This window comes from Melanotaenia boesemani, chromosome 16 (assembly GCF_017639745.1).
Source record: "Melanotaenia boesemani isolate fMelBoe1 chromosome 16, fMelBoe1.pri, whole genome shotgun sequence".
NCBI lineage: Eukaryota > Metazoa > Chordata > Actinopteri > Atheriniformes > Melanotaeniidae > Melanotaenia > Melanotaenia boesemani.
The window spans coordinates 11,038,360-11,062,487 of record NC_055697.1 but is presented as its reverse complement, the minus strand read 5'-3'; the positions used below and the strand labels follow the sequence as shown (position 1 = coordinate 11,062,487).

General features: G+C 37.9%; 1 protein-coding gene across 7 annotated transcripts in view; it reads left to right on the top strand.

Annotated features, from left to right (window-relative positions):
- klhdc3 (kelch domain containing 3) overlaps positions 1–24,128 on the top strand; it is a 42,226-nt gene that overhangs the window by 6,089 nt on the left and 12,009 nt on the right. For 2 of the 7 annotated variants that reach the window (XM_042010060.1, XM_042010058.1), the window contains exons 2-8: positions 11,857–12,091; positions 13,069–13,245; positions 13,463–13,578; positions 13,664–13,735; positions 14,733–14,946; positions 15,253–15,339; positions 16,533–16,641. In XM_042010060.1, coding sequence (XP_041865994.1) covers positions 11,938–12,091; positions 13,069–13,245; positions 13,463–13,578; positions 13,664–13,735; positions 14,733–14,946; positions 15,253–15,339; positions 16,533–16,641 — 929 coding nt within the window. In that variant the 5' untranslated portion in view covers positions 11,857–11,937. Of the gene's footprint in view, positions 1–10,156; positions 10,252–10,274; positions 11,275–11,312; positions 11,367–11,570; positions 11,653–11,856; positions 12,092–12,471; positions 12,550–13,068; positions 13,246–13,462; positions 13,579–13,663; positions 13,736–14,732; positions 14,947–15,252; positions 15,340–16,532; positions 16,642–24,128 lie in introns of those variants that run through there. The other 5 variants (XM_042010057.1, XM_042010059.1, XM_042010056.1 and 2 more) reach the window with 5 other exon arrangements.

Below are 24,128 nucleotides of genomic sequence, written 5' to 3'. Positions count from 1 at the left end.
TTGGCAGCAGTGCTGTATAATGAGTGTGTATAAACAGTGTCTAGAACATGCGTTTGTAAGTATGTTAAACTATAAAGGTAGGAGTCGTAGCATTGAAACAAGAGGGTCTTTGTCTCTACTCAGACCTCTTAAATGGACTTCTTGTCCTACTGTAACAATTGGCTTTGACATTAGAAAAACACATCAGGCAGTGGAGTTGGCAAACAGTGATTCTATAGACATTATGAAAGTGTAAGATGTATGCTTTTTGTACGAAACCAAAAAGCAGATAAATCTAAGTCAGCACTACAATTTGTCAAGTCAGTGAACATATTGGAAAAGAAATTTGCAGGTGAACAAATGCATCCACTTCACAGTTAGTTTGTGTTTCTACTTCTGGACTAGAAGACTACTGATGACAGATTGGCTTCCATGAGATCATTTGTTGTCGGAACATGTATAGGTCACTGAGAATGAATACATTTTTCATGGTTTCTTGGCTGAACTCCAAAAAATTTTCAATTCTACAAACATATAGACATTTTAGTCATGCTCCAGGAAGGCTGCGTCAGAATGCCTGTCCACTAGCCAGACATCTTTTTAGACATTATTTTCCTTCAGCACGCCACTGTAGTGTGAGACGTAAAACAAGCAGGGGCGCACTGCATTATTATCTCCACCAAGGCGGAGGTTATGTTTTTGGCAGTGTTGATTTGTCTGTTTGTTTCAAAAATCTAAAGACAGATTTTGATTAAATTTTCAGAAACTCTCAGAAATGGAATAAAGGAACAATTGATCAGATTTTAGGGGTGATTCAGATTACTTGGATGAAGGAATTTTTTAAAGGATTCTTTACTATGGGGAGATAATTTTGGCATTAGAGATTCTAACTTAAAGATAATGGCCACAATCATTGGCAAAAAAACCCCCAAATAAATAAAAATTACAATGGCTTGGTGGAGGTCTGCACTCTGTGAGTTACTCTACTTTTCTCTCAGCCACCAGTTCACTGACTGGTAGGATGAGGTCACTTCATTATGTGACATCATAAGTTCACTTGGCAACTGTGCTCCAGCAGCAGGAAGTCATTTTCACATATCAAAGGCCAAATAATAGAAAAAAATCTACACCTTATTTTTATCGTCTCAAACAGTATCAATCACCTTGAGAGGGAAGCTTAACATTTGACCTCTGATGTCATTGTGGCAGCAAGTTGAAGGCCTTCGTGTCTTTAATTGGAAATTCTCTCTACCTGGCAGTGTGATTTATTAATCACATACAAGAACTCTAATCATGCGCTGCAGTCACCTGTGCTTGACATCTGAAAAGGCAAGGCTTATTAAGTATGCAGGCTTTTAAACACTTTCAGTGCAGAGACAATATATATATATATATATATATATATATATATATATATATGTGTGTGTGTGTGTGTGTGTGTGTGTGTATGGAGGAAAAAGGAAAAATGATTAATCTGAATGTTTTGGGCAAATGGAAAAATAAATGCAACCCAAAGTACATCATGAGTCATTTTGAATGCTGCTATTGTGTTGCAGGTTAGTTTATTGTTTTGGTTGAGGTAAAATTTCTCTGTCATTTTCTAATTGGAGGTAAATACAAAAATACCAATAAATACACAAACAACTTTGAAAAGTTTTTACAGATGTTCTCTGACCTTCTGAAAACTAGCTAATCCAGTGTTTATTCTGTCTTCCAAAGGAGAGATCATTATCCTTCAACTCAAAGAGTCTGGATTTGATATAGAAGAGGCAAATGTGATCTCCCGCCTGGTTTGACAAACTAGGTGGCCTTGAGGTCTGTACATAACAAGCTGGACCTACCTGAAAGTTCTTCATTATTGTTTGCCTCGCTCATGTCACCTCCTGTTAGTGGAATGAATGAGCTCATTGCTGACACAAGTCTGAGCCATGCATGGCATATTGATGCTAAAAATCAGCTGGCACACTAACAAAGACACAATGTGGTAGGATTCTACAAATAAAGCAGAGTGACAGCTTTATTTGTAGAATTCTTTATTTTATTCTTTACTCGAGTTAATTCACTTTGTAGTTGCCATTACAATTGGTTTGAACCATCAAAAGACAGGAGAAGTATTTTGTGGTTTCATACTTGTGAAGATTTTAACTTAATAATGTTTGATCTCACTGCAGAGCTGCAGGAAGTGATGCCATTGCTGGTAATTGGTCTTCACAAGGTTTAAAGCACATTAATTATTCACTGTTATAGGCTAGCTGTTTCTTATTGTCCATGGTCTATGAATCTATGGGTTTCAGTTTGGGTTTTTGTTGGATTTCTGTTGTCTGTTTCTTAGTTATTGTCTTGTTTCCTGTTTTATTTCATAAGTGTATTCATTTGTCTATTCTGTTTGTTCATTTCCTGTTAATTACACCTGGTTTCTTTTACTGATTGCCTCACTTGTTGCTCATTTTTGTGACATTATTTTCATGTCACTCCATGTTGTTAGTGTTTCTTTTCCTGCCATGGACAATCAGTTGTTTCTGAAGTCAGTTTAATTATTAAAAACCCCAGATACCATTGTTTGGCTTAATTTTCTCCTTCATTGTTTTGTATTTGGGTCTAATTCCTTATTTTGTCATCTTGAACTTTAACAGAGGCAGCAGGTAAACGAATAATATTTTACACAATCATGTTTAAAAAGCACAAGATAGAGAGCATCACAATAAGGTGGGGGATGATGGGGGGGGGGGGTTGAGTAGGTTATAGGAGTCATCAGATAGTGTGTAGGATAACAGCTGGGTCTTGTGAATGAATGCCTGAGAAATACCACATCCAAAGAAGGCAGCTGGTGCTGCCTTATCCGTGGATGATAACAATTGGGTTTATAACAGGTGACATGTTGTCGTTGAAACAACTGTCCCACATGTATGAGGGAGGGTTGGAATGGGACTCTCTTAGTGACAAAAATAGAAAGTCAGCCACTTAATTAAAATGGTTCAGATGATAATACTTATTGCTGCCAGTTGTTGCAGTCAGTCTGAAAGAATTATTATATTACATTTTACATGATCATGAATGTAGGTGGATGGATGGATGTAACATAAATCAACAACAAAGAAAAAACAGGACATTTAACATTTTAGAGGCTTAACACTTTAAGACCGACAGAAGTGCATTGTTCCTGATGTTATTCCTGCCGCTCCACATCTGACACTTTCCTGGAATAAAATGTTGCACCACACAGGTCGGAACAAACACAACGTGACGCAAATGCGCCCGGTATAATTCTGGCATCAATCTCACTATGCCAATCCTGATTGCCTGGTAAACGTGTCCGTCCGCATCAGGTAGTGCCACCTACCTTAAATAGTTCATGGAGATGGCACTATCACATTCAAAGACCTCTTCTCACTTGGAGCATATCTTGCATCCACGGCTGGCTAGCTAAACTGTCCATAGACGGTCACACCTATCTACCTAGTCTTGAACTCTTTTGTTTCGTCGGTTGCAAATGACCATAGTGCTTCTTTACCCCTCCACAAATTGATTAGCACTACCCTCAACGGCACACAATGGCTGCACGGTTCAGGCCACGGGAAGAACACTGGGAACAGAAATGGGCATAGTGGCTCAACCAGCCTGTCAAACAGAGAGAAGGACGATGTGCTCGACATGTCAATTGTCCCCAAGGGGAATTTTGGTTTTGCATTGGCCTAAATGCAGCTGCAATGTAAAGGGTTTCATAATAAGTACGGAAAAGAACGTGCTGTCCCCTGCGCAGGGCAAAAACTTTCTAGGGTTTGTCCCTGCGTTTTGGTGAATTTTACAGTGGAGATGTGACATCGATTCGATTCCCCTGGGCGTAGATGCACTAGTACATGCCTAGCTGCCCGGGCTTCTTTAAGCGTTCCCTCCCCTGGCTTTGAAACCCCCCGCTCGTGCCAGAGGGGAGCACCGGCACACACTGACATTAGTAGCTCCGCATTGGCCTGCCATGCATTGGCTGGCGGAGATATATTGGTTGCTGTGCGCTCTGCTTTGGCAGTTCCCACTGCGCAGAGACCTGCTACTGCAGGGAAGAGGCATGGTCTTCCACCCACACCCAGAACACCTGCCGCTCTGGGCTTGGCCCCTAAGTGGCTCATTCTGTCAGCTGTGGGACTCTCACAGCGGGGTGATTTCCACTATACAGAGTGCTCGAGCCCCCTTCACTAGATTGCTGTATGACCATATGGTGGGTGTTCAAGGAGTGGTGTCATAGACATGGCCACATTAATTTTCAGTGCCTGGTAGAGGAGATTTTGTCATTCTTGCAGGATCTGAAAAGAAAGCCTTCTCCACGGTTAAAGTGTACCTGGCGGCTATCTCTGCCTGTCACCTGGGGTTTGGGAAATGAACAACGAGCCAGCACCCGCTGTTCTACTGTTTTATTAAGGGAGTGTACAGGCTTCTCCCTGTGTCCAGACCGCTGGTACCACCGTGGGATCTGGCTGTGGTATTACGTTGTATTACAACTATAAAATTCTTTATTGATCCCCAATCCTGTTTAATGTTGTTTTGTCTTTGTCTCCATTTAATAAGACATGTATGGGTGAAGAACAAAGCTGTCATAAGTCTTTAAACCAACTCTTTCCAATCTTTAAAAGCCAAAGGCATGTATGCATGTTTTATGACCAAAGTGGAAATGATAATTCTCTGTTAAATCCTTCATCTGTTCAGGACACAAAGCTTTATCCAATAACCTGCATCTTTGCATTGCCTCATGACTTTTCTTATAAAGTACAGCTTGTTGGTTAATGGGTAATTGGAAACATAGCCTATCCAATAAAAACGCTTACAAAGTACTAATTTTACTCCTATTCAAAGCAATTCAAATTAACCATAAGTGAGAAAATGACCCAAGGCGCATACCAATCGTCTTCTTTCGAAACGCACAGAGAAAAGCTCTGTTCATTTAATAACCCTCAAATTAAATGAAAACGTATGATTCATTCATCTGGCCGCAGAGTTAGATCATGCTCTATGACATCATTCTGGATGGCTTGATGCTGCTGACCTAATCCAGACATGGCGGAAGTTAAATCTGTCAAACATCCGGGGAATATCTCTGCACACTGTACAAAAGCTCAGGTGTTGGTGTGTAATTGCATGTGTTTGGAGTGGAATGTGATATTTTGACAGTAAGGTAAATTTGGGGAAACAATACCATGACTATCCTCTAAAGGCAGAATCTTTGTGAAAGTCCATATAGCTAAAGCACATGGTGGAAGCTGTGAAAGGCTGTTCAAGGCTGTGATGGAAGATTAGAGTAGCAGGCCATAATATGCCACAAAACCAAGCAATTACTGAACAATTGCTGTATTTGCTTCTCTTGTTGACATCAATAAAGACATGTTCGTTCTTCTTATCAATGAGTTTATTTTGTATGGAGTTGTTTTTACTGTTCAAAATAACAGCACACTGAGGAGTTTTATGTAACATAGTAAAGAAAAAGGTTAACCAAATGAGCCTTTTTAAGTGGAGGCTGTGTTTTTCTCTGCCACAAAGCATTGCAAAGCTTTTCCATCACTGGGCCTGCCCAGGAATACCGAACAACAGTTGGTGTAAGCAGTTGTTGTTGACTTGCAGAAGTATGCTGCAGTTGGGCAACTCCTGTTCTCATTGTCAAATCAGACACCACATTTGTCGGCTATAAAGTTAGCAAAACTCATCACTAAGCAAATATGTCAAATAGTGGTTGAGCAGGGCAGATGGTGGCGCAATCTGTGCAAATGCTGACAGGTGGGGTGAGAGGCTTGACTTTTACGGCAAAAGTCACGGGCTGTCAGTACAAGGGGCAACAAAGACTTTCACTGGGATGGGTTGCTGTCTGAAACCCACTTTCTGCAGCTCTGATTTCACACGCACACGTCTATATATATATATATATATATATATATATATATACCTTTGTAAAGTGAGGCAACACAAAAGTATCAAAATAATTATCAGATTATCAGAGATTGGTATTACTGAATAAACTCTCTGATGCATGAATTATTCCAGTGCTACAGTGCTAATTTTTTCACACACAATAATTTACTTCTACAGACATGTACAAAGATAATTTTCTTTATTTTAAGATTATTTGACTTTTTATTCAGTTTATATATTTTTATTCTATAAAAAACGTTTATAAGATCGTATTTCTCCAAAGATCACTGAGGCAAACTTTGTCATTACAATGTTTGTATATATATATATATATATATATAATTTATTTATAAAATTTATAATTGTATAAATAATATATAATTTATAAAATTAAAGTGTATAGGATGAATCTCTAATGTCTAGTGAAATGGCAAATTAGCAAATATACCATCCTCAACAATGCATATACTAGAAAAACGGTTTTAAATATGTGTCCACTGTAGTGGACTCTGTGCATCAAAGAGTTTAAAAAAAATCTGAGTGTAATTATGATAATTGATCAAAGAGTCCTACTCACCTCTTTTCTGTGAGTTGGCAGATCATCTATTCTACACAATTATAGATTGATGACAGGCAAAAAACAAACCCAAAAACTAATAGGGGTATGCGTGCCCAAATGATGCAATCTGATGGTTTTAAGGCATGAGCTCAAAAACAAAACAGTTACCATAAATATCATCATGTGCTGCAGACATGTGATCATCCAGAAATTCTTGGGTTGGCTTTCAGACAATAACATAATCTAACTACAACTGTATGATATCAAGAGAGCCCAAGCATAAACTTCAGTTTTTGCAGTTTACAGACCAGACTTGTAGAGCTTAATTTCACATTGTTTTATGTCATACCAGAACGCATCAGAATACTTTAACTTAAACTGAAACATCATATTGCATCTATTGAAGCAATAAACCACAAAGTTAAAAATAATTCAGCTTTTTACGCAATCGTGGTTCAGATAAGCTTCTAAATCCTACAATATATTCCACTCTGTCATTCAATGCGTGTCTTTCTAATTACTTATCAGAGCCCCAAGCAGCAGCAGCTACCGTCAGCTGTCGTTTGGGCAGCTACAGGCACAATCTCAGCATTGTGCATGACGTGCAGCTGGCATGGCATCGGAATTCTGACACACAATGAATCAATCACAGCCCCTCCTTAGCATACCAGACTTGGTCAGCGATACTGGCAGATTCAGAACAGCTGTAATATGGATCCTCAATTCCATAATCCTTTTACAAGGCTCTACTTTCACCTCACCCTGACCATTTGGAACCCAACAGATCACACTAAACCCACCTCTGTAATTCTATGCTTTTAGGTAGCTTAATAAAGTTGCATGGTGCGTCATATTTACAGTCTAGACGTGTGAAACCGACTGTTTAAGGGGTTCTAGTGAAATTTACTAGCTCAGGTTTAAGCTTCACATGTAAAAAAATGGCAAGCTCCTCTAGAGTTGTTCACATTTAGCCATTGGCTCCATTATTTGGTCTTTGGTTACGGAGGGATTAGGTCAGCCATAACCACATGAACCTCAAATGAAGGCTGCTTTATTTTTCAACCTAGGCAGCCTTCACAAAAGCACATTCTTGTTTATTGACTGCATTGACTAGGGTTTACAGTGTTTTGCAACATAAAGGACTTTACTTAATATTAAAGCCAAACACATATTTATGCACATCAATTCAGTCACAATATCACACTGGAGTAAACTGCAGTTGTTTGTCTAATCTAATGATTAAATATTACACACAAGCCTTGCAACGGCCTGCTTTTACTGGGCAGAAGTGAATTTTTAAACTTGACAGCAAACCTAGGATTTCCAAGGATGCTGCTTACTAACATTCTCTGTTCCCCCAGGCATTATAAATATCTGTCATGCAAGCAGCAGTGTATTAGATTATTACAGTCAATGCTCAATTGCTCTTAATTTGGTTATGTTATCTAGGCAGTGACACTAGGGTATAGATTATATTCTTAGAAAGAATTCGGGCAAGAATCTGTGCTTTAGCGCTCTGAAAGCCTCCTGACCCTGGCACCCCCACAGTGCCACCTGCTGCTGCAGTTATGTTATTGTGCATGAAACGTAAATAAATTTGGTAAGGTTGGGGTTTTGATCTTATTCCATCCTCTTCCAAAATGAAAAGTGCAACTCAGTCATAGTGATTATAAACTTTTAACACCCTATTACTGATATCGACTTTGATAAATTTGCGAGTTACAAACTCACAATTGTTCTTCCTTTGAAATTTGTTTCATTAAAGGAATCAGCTTAAAGCTTAGTATTGTCTTATATCAGCCTTTTAACATATTGTTTTACTTCTGTCTGTTTTTGCTGAATACAGGATTTCAGCTGCTCAACAGTCCATGCTTGTTGCTGTCTGATTCTCCTTTTCATAATGCTTCACACATCACATTCAATGGGAAACATCTGGAATACAGGCAGGCTAGTTGGTTGTACACTGTGGTTGACATTGTACTGTAATGGCTCTCCTAAAGATGTTGCCTTGATAGTAGCACAGGTCTCTCCAGAATTTCAATACATATACTACTACAATGGTCTTCATGTCAAGAGCACCAGTGTACCCCCTTCTATCCCAGATGCTGGTCTTTGCACCTATCACTGATAATAGATAATTGGATGGTCTTTCTCTTCTTTGGCACGTAGAACTTGAGGTATATTTCCAAAAATAGCTGAAATGTGAACTTATCTAACCACAGAACATTTCAATCTGACTATATCCATCTGAGATTAGATTTTGCCCAGAAAACTGCTGGCTTCCTCTATATTACAGTTACAAGTTACATTTCTAGATGCAGCAGGGGATTGTGTTGAATGACAATAGTTTTCCAAGTTACTCCTGAGTCTAACTGACCATACTGATCACGATGACATGAAAGTTTCTCATGCAGTGCCACCTAAAGGCCTAGAAGGTACATGCATCCAACTGTGGTTTCTGTCCTCCTCCTGGAATCCTGTAATCTTTTTATGACATTTGGTATAATAGATGCTCAAAGATCAAACAGTTTTGCCTCTTTCCCAATTTGACTGTACTGATGACATCAAATTTTATGACACCAGACATATATGTCTGTTAAATAACGGTTAAAATATATTGCAAGTTACCTACTTATGTTCTAATTTCTTAAAATTTTTCTTATAGATATCTTATAGATTATCCCAAAGGAACTGAAAATGTAATAGTAGTCTCATATGAAATTAACTGCAAAATGAAGTGATTTTTATTTACTTATTGATTTGGTAGTAGTAACAAATAGTAACAAAACTGATTTTGAATAAGATTTTTTACTTCAGAGGGAGAAACCAGACATTCTGGTTTGAATGGTTTCCCCTCTTTATGCAAATGCATCTCTTTCATAACTGGGTCTTCCAGTTCTCTCAGTACTTTTTTTTGTTGGACTTGTTAAACTAAACAAACATTAGCTATCTAGGTCATAAAACACCATACTAGCTAACAATAAAATTATTGTTTAGGTACTATAGAGTAGTGTAGTTACTATAAAATCTTACATTTCATGCAGGGATCTGCGATGCCAGGCCTTGAGGGCCATTGTTCAGAAGATTTTATATGTTTTTACTGATTCAACATACCTAACTCAAATTAATGGGTCATTGTGGAAAACCTGACAAGCTGATTGATCTACTTAATTTGAATAAAGCTTGTTGGTCAAGGGAAGAAAACCCAAAACCTGCAGGAAATTGTCCCTCGATCCATCTTGATCATATGACTGTTTCACAACTATTGCTTACATCTAAATCCTATATTTACCCAGTTCTCTGATTAACTTCTTTAAATTCCTTTTTAAAATATATTAGTGTTTCTTGTTTTTAACTTAATTGTTCTGCAGGATTTGGTTCAGTATATTGGTCTACAGTTGTCTGATACTTTGGTCAACATTTGCTGTGGGTTTTATAAACGTACTTTCTATTTACTCCTCCTTACGATATAATTCATTTGATTTAATTAATATGTTGTTCTGTAGATCTGAAATTCTACTTAAAATATAGTCTTTTTAAATCTGATTATGCTGCTCTAACATAAGCAGTATTTGGGCTATTTACAAGGTTAAATCTGACCATGCTACTTAAAATTTTCCCTTGAACCTTCGTAGTATCAAGAATGGATAGAAAATCTGGGAAGTAAAATAAAATAAATAAATCCACAGTTGTCTCATGATGAAACGTCCGATAGGGGGTGCTTAGCAGCGGCTTCTTCTCAACATTTCTATATGAGCTCTCCTCACTGGATAGTTCTGCTTGTCTAAATATCAGTTAACCACAAGCGACTCGACCCAAAGGTAGTCAATTATGTATTGATATCACTTTACGGCAGTTAACCCACTTTTAATCTTATCAAGCAAGAAATAAACGATGCTGTACTTAATGTTGACAGTCGTTTAAATGCAGTTCATGTTAGCTAGCTAACAGCAAAATGAAGGTAGTTAGCTTCTATACATTAGCTTTAGCCTAGTTAGCAACAGCTTCTCCTTATCAGTTGTGTATCAGAAAGCTGGATAAAGGAGCGCTAAATTCGCTGCAACGTGACTGTCGTTGTTATTGTGAGAGATGATTTTGGCAGACAAGTGACCCTGGCAGTTTGTCTCCGTTGCAGGCGTGTGTTATCCCTGACTGATAACGTTAGCTAACAGTTGCTAGCTGGACGGCGAGGCGTTATTTGGTCTTTAGTTACTGTTACAGCTCAGTGTCATCGGGTCTAGATTAATCGAGGATGTGCGAATCCTTAGCACATATTCCCACACGGGATCTGTGCAGCACTGTTCGTCTCTTCTCAAAGCATTGTTGTCTTTTGTAGTTGTCGTTGTCATGGCTAGTCATCTGATATCAATAATGTTATGTTGAGTGGGTCAGGAAGAATCTTCTCTCATGAAAATGTCCTTGTTTGGCCACTGAATCAGTGTGAGGAAAACAATTATGTTCAAGGACTGTTTATTATATACAGGGCACTTTTTTTTTTATTTTTTTAAAAGAATGTTACTATAACAAGCATAGGCTATAATTGCTTAAATTTATGACTTTTAATATTTGAAGTGCCAGTTTAGCCAAAGCGCTGTTTACGTGGCAGCACCTTGTACACACTGTCAAAACAACGATAATGCAGTTAACAATGAAGAATCAGAATTCTCGTGCACACGATCTGGCTTGTTACTCCTCAGAGATATGTGGGATTGAAATAGAAATGTCAATGCTAGATGGTCTTCCGGGTGCTTTATTTTTAAGAGCAAACAAAGTTTGGAGGTCAGTGAGAAACTGAGTCATTGAGACAGAATAAGCAAACAGGGGCACACACGGTGTACTAAGAGGTAGGTTCACTACTTGTAATACTTGTTTTTGATTTCAGACCTGAAATCTGAGTCTGGATACAGATGTCAGTGCTGAAAAGTCATGTTTTTTGGTATTGTATGTTTTCTTTAAATATCTATTTTAGTTGTTTGCTTTACATGACTGGAAAACTATACAAAGTTAACTGCCAAGAACGCAAAATGACAGTTTATAGTTGCTTCCGCCGTACTACATAATAAACACTTACCACCTTAACACCTCAATAAACTATTAAGAGTTCACTCTTTCTTTGATCAATTTATTTGTGTGTTGACAGCATTCTTAATGATATGGCATTCCCCTTAAGGGAAACAGTGGGAGGGTGCATAGAGAGGAATGAACAGAAAGAATGAGGACTGGTAGGTGTAGTTTTAATCACCTCTTAAAATACTCTCCCAGCTTAAATACGGAGACTTGCAAGCCCTACAGTTAGAGCAAAGCTGAGTTAGCCAAGAGAACAGTTACGCTTTGTGACCTCCTCGATTGCCCTACTCAGTTTGCCATTTTGTTCTCAAAAGTTGAGTACTGCATAACCTCCAGCTGTTGTAATCCTTTGGTTTCAGTTGCATTAACTTGATGGGATCAATGTGGGCGACAAAGTGATGGTCTAAGGACTCAGAGTCACAGAGGTGCTTGCGCGTGGAATGTTGCGCTGGTCGGTGCACCTTGAAGGAGGGCCGCGGAGAGTCAACCATGCTGCTGTGGCGGTGGGGCACAAGGTGTACTCCTTTGGAGGCTACTGTTCTGGAGAGGACTATGAGACACTACGTCAAATTGATGTGCATGTCTTCAACACTGGTAGGTGGTGTATACATTTCTGTTAACTTTAATTTATTTTCTGGAAAATCATTTTTATTCTCTTAAATAATGAATTCTTGAAATGTTTAATTTTCATCTCATCAGTGAGTATAAAAAAGCACTTTGTCTTGTCAGTCATGTGTGTGTATGTACGAATGGATATAATTCATGCTATCTGCTCGGTAATATTTGTTTTTCAGTATAATAAGTGAAGTTAAGAATGTGTCTTAGTTTGTTCAGACTGCACCACTTAAACAGCTAACAAACTACTGAAAGTGTTACCGGGAGATGTTTTTCAGATGCTCACTCACAAACAGGTGTTTTTCCTTAAACGGTTGAATGTCCCGATTCTTATAAAACTGCTCCCTTCTTTCTTATAGTTTCTTATTCTCTGTGGTCAGCCACCTGCTTTGGGGTTTTACAGCTGCAGTAGCAGCTTGAACCTTCCTGCTACTGAGGTATCACAAAAAGATCTGTGGAACCAGCTATTCAGCTGACTGTAATGGAAACAGGACCACCATAAATATTGTTTCGTGTCATTTTGCTTTGTGCTCATTCTCTTTGATGTCAATTTTACTGCAAAGATTGCAGCTGTTTACAGTCCTTTAATTTTCTATTATGTTTTTTGTTTTTACTCTTTATTTTCTTCCAGAAATTCAACTTTTACTTCTGTTTTAAACCTGGTAAACTAAGTAATAAATGTAATTTAGATTAATCTTATGCTTTTCCCACCATACTGTGATAAAGGAACACAAGATATGTCAACGGCTGTTGAAGCTCAGTTAAAGCTATTTTAATATATCTTAAATTTAATTATCTTAATTTCTTTTTGTTCATTAAAAGAAATTAAATAAAAAATTCAATGGTGTTCTGTTAATGTTTGGGTTTTCCATTTATTAAGCATGTAAATACTACTAATAATATAACAAATGTGAATTGAGTTAGTATAATTATCTGGTTTATTTTTTTTATTTCAGTGTCGTTGCGCTGGATGAAGTTGCCTCCAGTTAGGACGGGAGGACACGAACACGCCCGTGAAGTGCCGTATATGCGTTATGGACACACAGCCGTGCTGTTGGATGATACTATCTACCTCTGGGGTGGGCGCAACGATACAGAGGGGGCCTGCAATGTGCTGTATGCCTTTGATGTCAGTAAGTAGACCCTCGTCTAACTCGTGCTGTCAAGCAATGGGTTCAGACTGTATTTCCTCTCAGGTGCATCATTTGATGTGAAGTTTCTGATAGTAAAAGGAAGAGAGAAAAAAAAAAAAACGTTTCTTTTATGGTGGGGAGCTGTAACACCTGCACACGTGTGATGGTTTTCCATTGTTGCGTCTCATACAAAAATGTAACTGCTCTTGCTTCACAGATAACCACAGATGGTACACGCCTAAGGTTTCGGGGACAGTCCCTGGGGCAAGGGATGGCCACTCCGCCTGTGTCTTGGGGAAGGCAATGTATATATTTGGAGGATATGAGCAGCTGGTGAGTCTTCATCACTCTTCACTGTGTGATGTACTTTCAATGGAACGTTGTAATTTGATATAATTCTTCTCTTCTGGTTCTTTAGGCTGACTGCTTCTCCAACGACATCCACAGGCTGGATACCATCACCATGGTTTGGTCATTAATTAATGCCAGAGTGAGTTTGAATAAATAAAAAATATGGGAATAGGTTTGGTTATGTTCAGACCACAAATGAACAGAACACAAATTATTACTGGGGTTGGGAGCGTGGCTACATCTGTACTCAGTGGTCAGATTGGCTGGTTACAAAACCTCTACACTGTAATGCCACTAACTGGCAGGTAGCCAAATACAAAAAGCCCCACAGAGGATTATTTAGTCTACACATTTGAAATGTGCTGCATAATTTGCTCTATGTCTTGTAAGGTATATTTTCAACAAAGGTTAAAGCGGAAAAAAAGTATAATTTGGCACATAGAAATCTTGATATACAAATTAATGGGGTTTTTTTTTGTGCGTATTGTCAGACTTGCATATGGTTTGGAAATATATCTCAAATGTTTAGGGTTATTTTACACAGACTGTTTTCTGTGGAGCCTCAAATATACTTTGTTACAAGTGTTTACAAATCCAGTTTAAAAAAAATTCTACTTATTTAAAATATTCAAAATTAATGGTTTGCTCGCATGCTTAAAATTCCCAGAAAACAATCAAAGCACATTCTGGATAGAGAAGGCATGTGAAAGGCTTTAACGTGGCTATAAGCCAGGTAAATGTGAAGGGACTAGAGGCTTTTCTTTCTCTGCCACAGCTTCATTTGGTGAAGGCAGATCATATTTTGTTGTTGTGTATTTTTGCTTGTATTGTTCTTTATAACCACAAGTTACTGGATTTTAGCTTTGGAGCTGATTACTGTTTAGTTCTGTAACAACTGTTCTGGTAAATGCTTTGAAAAGGATGATTGTGTCTTGAAAAATCAGATTTTTCTGGCTTTTGTTAGCTCCACTAGATGGAGCTGTTTGCCTGATGCTGCTCTCTTTGCACAGTGGAAATAATGTTAGATATACCCAGGCTTATGATGATAGAAAGTCTTTTTGAGTTAGGATGTTTTATCTTCTTTCTCCTATTAAAGTGTGACCATCACAGCATCACCTGTTTCCTTTTCTGCAAAGGGTGCTCCGGCACGATGGAGAGACTTTCACTCAGCCACCATCATAGGGACAAAAATGTTTGTGTTTGGAGGCAGGGCAGACCGCTTTGGTCCCTTCCACTCCAACAACGAGATCTACTGCAACAAGATCAAAGTGTTTGACACAGAGACCAACTGCTGGCTGAGCACCCCTTCAACACAGCCATTGCCAGAGGGACGCAGGAGTCACTCAGCCTGTAAGACACAAACACACAATTACAATTAGCTTTGTGGGTAAAACAGTGATCAATGCTTTGAAATAAACCCTTTTTTTTTCTTTCAGTAGACAGTTATTGAAACCATTTTTTTAAGTATTGTCAAATTTATGAACAAAGAGTAATTCATGTATAGTGTGAATTTTTTATTTTTTTCTATGATAAGATTCAACCTGTTTTATTACATTGTGTTATTAAATAAATCCAATAAGTTTTACTGGTTCTCTTTCTAGTGTAGTGAGTGTCTGATGTTTATGATTGAACTTAGAATGGTTGATTTGTGTTTAGTTTCCTACAACGGGGAGCTCTACATATTTGGAGGATACAATGCCCGTCTGGACCGGCACTTCAATGATCTCTGGAAATTCAATCCAGGTAATATGTTTTTTTGCTTAAGCATGTTGCCGTAAGGCAGTGCTGTGTACTTGCAGTACTGGTTTCTTGTTGACCCACTTTTCTCCTCATTCATTTGCAGACAATGCCCTCCTCCCTCATTGCATCATTCTCAGTTTTGTAATATTGTCTGGGTGCTCCCTGTTTATTATGCAGAGTGTGGATCATAGATGCCCTGTCTGTTGGCCAGAAGCACTCAAATGAAAAACTGACAATAATTCAGTCTCTGGAACGCTGACAAATGTTAACAGATCAGTTCTTAGTTTAAGTACTTTCCTGGGGAAAACTGCACTCTCGTTACAACCAAAACACTGCTGTCATTGGTGAGGCAACACACCTGGAGTATACTCACTGACCATACTTATCCTACATAGTGGTGTAATTCTACAGTATCTTGATTTTCTTCATGTTAGCATTGTTTAGGCTTTTCTTTTCACATCTCCTACCTGTGTTTATGATGGTCAAACAAAAAAAAAACTGTGACAGCTGTTTTCTATGGCCTTGAGTCATCTTTGAGGTTAAGTGTGAATAAAATGAGGTGTTAACAAAAGTTGTCCTGACATTTACAGATTAACAGATTTACAGTTAATCCACTAGGTGGCAGCACTTTAATTATAATGATAATTACAAAGGTCTGAATGGCCTGTTGCTATAGAGATGCAGTGATGCTGTTTGAATCTGAGTGTGTGAGGTTACACTTCAGCCTTATATGGAACAAAAGAGAGAGCTTCAACATCACCACTCATACTGTGCTTCAGAGCGATACAGATGATTTGTGCTTATCTGAAATGTAAAGTTTATTATTTACGTGAATGTTAAGTTTTGGTTTGCTTTCTTAAATTTTTTCCTTTCATTCCTTTACCCTCAGCCCTTGTCTTTTATTGAAGCTGGAATATGAATGAACTGCAGGAAAAATAAGAAATGATTAGGCTCATGCAGCTTGAAAAGATTCAGTTAGAATAGCTGCTGTAATGTAGCCCCCACTAATGCTTCCGTACTGAAGATCCTTCTGTTCAGCTATTTAAAGAAAAGGAGTGTAATCAGATGTTTGACTGAAATGTTCTATTTTCAATGGCTTGAGTCGAGTGCATCTGCCACTATTTATTTATTTTTTTCTTTTTCAATCATTATGTGTCATTGGAACTTTATTCTTGTCCTGCTTGTTCACATTACAGAAGCCTTCTGCTGGAAAAAAATAGAGCCAAAGGGGAAAGGCCCATGTTCGCGGAGGCGACAATGCTGTTGTATGGTTGGTGATCGAATCATCCTCTTCGGAGGAACTAGGTAAGGTGTAAAAACTGTAATGAATGAATGAAGCACATTACAATTAAGGATGCTTTTTAAATTAGATTTACCTTTTGCACGTTGTAGTATTGAAATAGTTTTTAGATAATCAGTTTAATAATAAATCAGTTATTGGGTTCATTATGGTTACATCAGCAGTTATAACAATAATCTGTAATATAGTTTAGCTGCAGTTGATTTGATGTGGGCGTTTCTGAGTGTACTTTGAAAATGTAGCTGGTTTTCTAATTACTAGACAGATGAGAAAATTGGAGGAAAAAATTGTTATACATGAGCAGGTTTTCACTTCTCACAAGTATGTGCTTAGATATGCAAATGTTGATAGCAAATATCAGGTCTGATCATTTTATGTGGGAAAAACTCATTTGCATAACAACTGTTGACCCATCTTGTTAAATTGTTTACCAGTCTAATCTACACCACCTACACCAAATAAAGATTTGGCTGCAATTTTACCCACTTTTTTTCTATACAGTAAATGTTTAATTAATTCTCAAATGACCTCTTCTACTGTCAATTGCAAACATTTAGTCTTTTTTTATTTATATTGATTACATTGCTATAAAACCAGGTTTGGATCAACAGTGCTGCTATATGGCTGATCTGTTATGTTGTGGAAAATATGCTTCAGGTTTTGCAGTGATAAATATGTTTGTCCTGTGGTTACCAGTAATTTCAGGGAATAAAAACAGTTTGCAAACATTTTAAGTTTACTTATGGTATTAAATTAATAATGAATCATTTTTGATGCCATAGCTATTTCTGTCAGAGACTTGTAAACAAGCTATGGGGGAAAAAAAGTTTTGCTTGTAGATGCACTCAGCGGCAGGAGCACTTTTATCATTATTAAGATCAGTTTTGTGCTTTAGGAAGACATTCACACAGAAGTAGGAGGAATAAAACATTTCAATTCACAAGCAAACAAACACCAAGAGAAAAGCAAGGAGGCTTTCATTGCTTTCCCAAACAATAAGTTCAAAGACTTTACACAGCTTCCCTCTCGAAAATCAAGAACCCCCAATTAAAACCGCAACTTTAAGGCCTGCTGCTACCTCCATTAACTCCCCTCAGGCCATCACAGTATTTTTGAAGAATACATTTTTCTAAAAGTGTGTTGTTTGGAAAATCAATATGGAGACAAGATGTTTAATGAAGACCTTGTATTGCTTACTTAAGAAAGAATACATTTTATACAGACTTAGATGTAGCCACTGCCATATATTTAAATATTCTCAAAAATAACGCAGCAACACTTTTAATTTCTTCCCATCACATGTTCTTGAGCTGTTAAGAGAGAAAAGCTGTCCTCTGTAAAACTGACCAGTTGTGGGGGGTCTGACTCCCTTAAACAGTCTGTGATGATTCCCCTTCTTGGCTGTGAGACGGTAGTGATAGCCAGAGGTTTGTAGCTGGTTAGGTGCCGCTGGGCTGGTGATGGAATCGTGATAGGCCAGTAGAGTAATGAGGTAGCTTACGGGTAGGCATGCTCAGAAGAAGTGTCTGAGTCCTGGTCTACTGTTATCAACAAGGCTACTCTTATCAGGTAAACCCCACAGGGATTACCTGTTAGTGGATCAGAAAATTGTGGATAAGATCCTCTGAGCCACACTATGTCTGCAGGCACTGAAGTCCTCGAGGTGGCTGCCTGCTGCTGGATTTTTTTTCTTTTTTTCTGAAGCTTCACTGACCACCACAAAATGCTGTGCAATGCACACAGAGAGACTACAGTGTGATGTAGTACCACTACTTTTTGCATCTTAATATAGAAAGTGATGGTCAAGGGGTATCTAAAATACAAACTTTTACACAATCATTGAAGTGATGCAAAGAAGAAAATGTTTTTATTTGAACTTGTTTAATTCATAATGTGTTATCCATTGTTTAGATTAGCTCTGGGATTAGTCCAGGATAAGTTTTAAGGAGTCATGATTTCCTGTTTTGAGCAGATAGGGCTGAGACTGGAGAAGGGAGTGTCATTGGGTTGATGAAGGGCACAGAGGAAGAAATCAAACACCACTTAATATCTACAACATCCTGTTGAAAAGTCAAAGGGTAGATGTCTTTAATGTATTTTTAAAAGATTGAGCTTATGTACATATGGCAGTACACCAAGTCTGCAGTATTCCTGAAATGCAGCATTTTGTTCTTAAGTCGTTGCTTTGTTGTTTTAAGTCTGCCATGATGTTGTTTTCTGTTACTGTACAAATTAGAGCAAAGTCCTCAAGGCTCTAAGCGAGTTGGTCACAGGGTTTTTTGACCACCATTGCACATTTGTTGTTTACATGAGCAGACGTAAGCCTCTTACACACAGGAACTCCCATAAGCACATGCACAGACTAGACACACAAACACACTCCAAACAGCTTCTTATCAAACTTTTTTGTTTGCTTTCACCTCTTTTCTAAGAAAGTTAAGGTTTATTTAGAATTTTATTATCTAGCATGTTTTGCACCAGCAGAGATTGAGCAAACTTTTCATTATAGATCTACTAATTTAGTGTAAGCGTAACCATTAAAACCACCTATTAGTTTGTCTGTCTTGTTTACTTTTGGGCTGACCTAACAACACAAAGGCAGTTAACAGGGCCAGAAAGTTATTGGTGTCTGTGTCACTGCACTTGACGAATGCTTGCACAGGTCATCATGAATTATTTGCTGGACACCTTGCTTGTGTTCTTTTTGGGGCTCCTCATTTTCGTAGGTCTTCCAAGGGGAATTGTGTTAAAATTTATAGTCCACATCTTGTTTTCCTTGTTGGTTGTCCTATCAGACTGATCCAAAACAGAACCCCTTCTACTGATATTTATTCCCAGTTTATGATATTTGTTTTACTTACAGGAATTTGTTCAGGAGTGATTTATTACTTTTCTTAAGAAAGCTATTAAGTCCAAGAAGATTTGTCCTTTGGGGTTATCCTTTTACTTTAGATTGGAATTTATACTGCAACATTTAAATGTTAAATACTATTTTTTTTGTGTTAATTATCTAGAGTTAAATTGATAATACAAGTTTATTTGTATAACACATTTCATGTACAAGACAATTCAAAGTGCTTTACATAAAATATTAAAAGCATTGAAAGCATTAAAGACACCAAGAAATAGCAAAAATCTCAATGAAGTCATTTTAAAATCCTAAATTAAATTAAAAACAATTAAAAGCAAGATAGGTTCAAAGTTGCTGAGCAGATTTCAATAATAGACTGGCTCTTGCAAAGATACTATAAATACACAACTAATGATTTAAGACGCTGCTCAGTGTTTTTATTAGAATGGATGTTTGTATTTTGGTGACTTTTTGGTTCCAGTTTAACAGGATTTAGTGCTAAATTTCTCTTTTTTTTAATACAGTCGTTCACCTCTTTGGTGGAAAATGAGCAGACTGTGTGTGTTTGTTAATGACAGGCTGGGCATTAGTGGTAGTCCTTTGAGTGCAACTTGTGTCAGTGTAAACAGGCTTGCTGAGCTGCAGAAAGGCGCGAAATTCTGCCCCATCTTTGATTTATGACCTCGGGGAGCATTCTTTCTCACGGAGTGCAATTTGATATACCCTCAGTACCTCTGTTAGACTCATTTACTGAGACCTGCTCACTGCCCCACGAAAGGACGACCCATGCATGACCAACTCCACCTGCACTGACCTTCACCTACGCACACAAGCAGCGTGCAGCTAAAGCCTTTAGATTTGTGATGTTTTTTTTTTTTATATACATTATGAGAAACTGAACAGTGCTAAAACTATATGAATCCAGTACCACACATCACTCTCCTGTCGCACTTGTGCTGTCATGGTTGGCATTTAAAACTCACGATAAACTGGGTTTGGGCTAATTTAGGAAACAGTTTAAGCTTGGGAACAGGGCATCCTATGAGGGGCAGGATGTGAACAAGGACATGACAGATTGGCATGCTGGGAGCAGACAGTTCGGAATCTGTGAAGGGAAATCTGGCACTAGTCCTGAACTACTTGGACATAGCAACATTTTCTTTCTCTGACTCGATTCATGGAATATGTTAACACCATGATATGTATTCATGCCACTCTGAGGACGGTAACAGTGTCTGATTTTAATCAAGACTTTTTGCTCAAATGCTAAGGCTTGGTCTTTGTCTTTGCAATATGTAAAGATCTAAATATTCTTAGTTGTCAGTACAGTCCATTTCTCACCTTTATGTGCACCACTGATAATGAGTGTCTTCAGATTGATTCTAAATGCATTTTACTGTGGGGTCAGGAACCTGTAGCTGTCATTTGAGGTCTATCAATGACAGAGTGGCCTTCAGAGATAAATGCATCTCTTTGATCTCATAGCTTTGTTTAAGTAGGCCAGGGAAGGTCTCAGGTCTTATAATCCAGTGAAGTGAGAAACATAGTTATTGTCTTTATCAATGTGACCTCAGCAAATGATGTTGGGGTTAAAGCTACGTGATGAATATCTGAGGATTACAAACCTAAAAAAAAAACAAGGGACCTGCTCAGTCAGATATTTTAAACATGCAGATGAGTAAAGCTTTAGGTGTGGCAGCAGGAACTCAGACCTGTGAATATGGTCATGTTGATCTCACAATTTATTTAAAGAAATTAAATCATTTTGTCTTTTTTATTTTTTCCTTAATGTTCATAAGAAAAGGTTGACCTGAAAAATAGTCTCAAAGCAGTTCACATAAGGTCTCACCTCATATATTTCAACAGATAAGGCATCTTTTATGAAATCAGATCTGACTAATAAACATGCTACTCACACAACTGATTACATTCATTATAATCTCTTACTGCCATTGGAGAATTAATGTAGTCAGTACTTGTTAATATGAAAGAATTACCACAATGTACCAAGTTGAAACAAAATCCTAAAGACCTTGGTCCATGTTTTTGTCATGCCTGACCAAAGCAATACATGGAAACACACAAGCTGTTTAGATAATCAAGGACAAAAAAAAAACAGCAACTCTATTTCCAAGTTTGGATTATAGTGATTGTTTTTAGGTGCTGATCAGACTCTTGAGGTTCTGGCTTATTTTTTGTAATTTTCTGTCATCACAGCTTTTAGTCACATTCAGAATTAATGTGCCAGCCCTTAAAATAACACTTTAACCTGCTGCCATGTTTCACTTTTGTTAATTTATTCTGATTTCATAGTTATTTTTTTTCCATCCTTTCTTTTGTACAGAGGCCAGCATGGCAGGACAGTTCTCTCTCCTCTGGTGAAGTGTAGCATTTTAGTTGTTTTGCATTCGTCTGGATGTACTCACATGACTGAATGAGTCACAGCTCCTCTCGCCGAGTTGACGTCAGCAGGGTGCACATACACGCACATGCTTCCTTTGCTGTGCCAGTCTTAGCACATTTCATCCATTTGGCAATATCCAGTGATTTAGTAAAGACGAAAAGCATGCTGACGCCATTTCTAACATTAGATGTAAAAAAATTTCTGCTTCAGTAGTTTCTTTTTTTAAATATTGATTTCTTTAGTCTTCACCCTTGGTTGAAGATCATGAACATTTGAGTAGGTGTAGTTTGTGTACCAACTTCTCTTTTTGTTATAATGTAGAGTTTCCACTATGCTGCCACAATTGAGAGTGTGTGGCTACTCTACACTGTGAATAAGGGGGAGACCATGTAGCAGGTAATCTCACTGGTAGCCAAAACATCTCAACCCATTTAATCCACCAAAATCTCACCATGATATTTAATCTGTGTGGAATTTAACCGGTCATTTCAAAACAAAAGGTTGATGAGCCAGGAAAGGCCTGCAGAATTCACTGATTATGTTTAGTAGTTCATGGTGGGTCAGAAAGCTGGTGCCTCGATATCTCCTGCAAGGCAGTATTGAACCTTATCAATGGCCGAAATGGCAGCTGTTAGGATAGTGCAGCTGGGTGAGGTGGGGCTTGTTATCACTGTAAAACCTGACAACCTAAATGTTAGACTAAACATAAAATAGGACTGAGACAAAGCTCTCTACTTGGCCACCGTAGTGCTGAAGGAAAAAAAAATGTTATTGTTTAGATTTTTTACTTTAGTATCTTGAAATCTGCAAACTTGGCTCCATGGAAAGATGCCTGTCAACACACCATAGATTTTGATACCACACATGTTGTCATCTGGCCTTCAGTGTCAAAGGGTAGGCTGCAGAAGTTTCCTTTATTATTGTCTGCGTGCATGTGTGTTTGCGTGTGTGTTGGCATGTCCAAGATAAAACCTGTCAAACAGTGAAGGCGACCCCAACAGGATATGGGGCATCCCGCACGTGGCAGGACAAGACCTTGGGGCAGGACAGCATCACTGTGATTTACTCTTCAAAGACAAGCTGATGATAGTATTTCATCTGCATCTTAACCCTCCTTAACCCACTAACAGGCTGTATACATTATGGTGTCATGGGGTTGAGTGTTACACAGCAGCTCAAATAAACAGCCTGCACAGGCGACTCTTTGTGATGCTGTTGTCAATGTAAATTTTTGATTAACTGCTGTCAGTGCAACCACAACACATCTTAGTGATTTCTGCCCCCCCTGGCAAACAATGCTGGACCATGTAGACTAGTACAAATTACAAGCAAACCACACAAGTCATTTGATTTAATTTAAAGGTAGCTGTTCATTCACAATGAGCAACACATGTTTAAACAATATAGATGTTTTGGAAGCCTTGCAGGCTTAGATGGAAGGAAGTATTGTATCTTAACAAAACAAAACAAAACAAAACAAAAAAAAGCCCAAAAAACTTTATCAGCAAGAATTAATTGACAGCAGTCAGCTTGTCATGGTTTGTTTAAATTCAACGTCATCAGTAACTGACAAACTATATTATTGTGATTTTAATTCCATTGATGTTGTTGATGTTGCTTAATTATGCAAATACCTCACGTTAAAAAGAACAATTAAATTTTAATTAAGATATTGAGGCACTGGAATGGCAAAAACAGCAATTTGAACATAATGAATGAAAAAAAAGAAAATACCAGTTAATAAAGTCATCATCTGAATTACTGTCGCCAGCTCTGTCTGTGTTTGTGGAGGAGCCGCTGGAGCACAACCCTCTCTGAAAGCAGATGACACAGACAGCGTGACCAGAAGAGACAGTACAAAAGAACGTCTCAGCATTACCTAATTATTTGTTAATTTAGTGCTGTGAAGACGTCTCATTGATGGTAGTGAAAAGTAGTGAGTACTTTTTTTTTTCTTTCAAGCATCATATTCCCTAAAATATTGGTGACATAATGCAATAAACTACTGCTGTAAATATGTTTATCTTTTTAGCAATGTATTGCATAAAACCCCCTCTTTTTTAAAGAAAAAGCTAGAAGGTTTTTCTAAAATGCAACTAATACTCGAATCTCTACTTTAATTCATTTGAACCTTTTAATAATAGAGGCAAGTGCAAACAATAGATTTCTGGTTTGTTCACTAATCAGCGTCCATGTTTTTAGAACGTTTAATTAAGAAAAAGAAATATTTGGTTTTT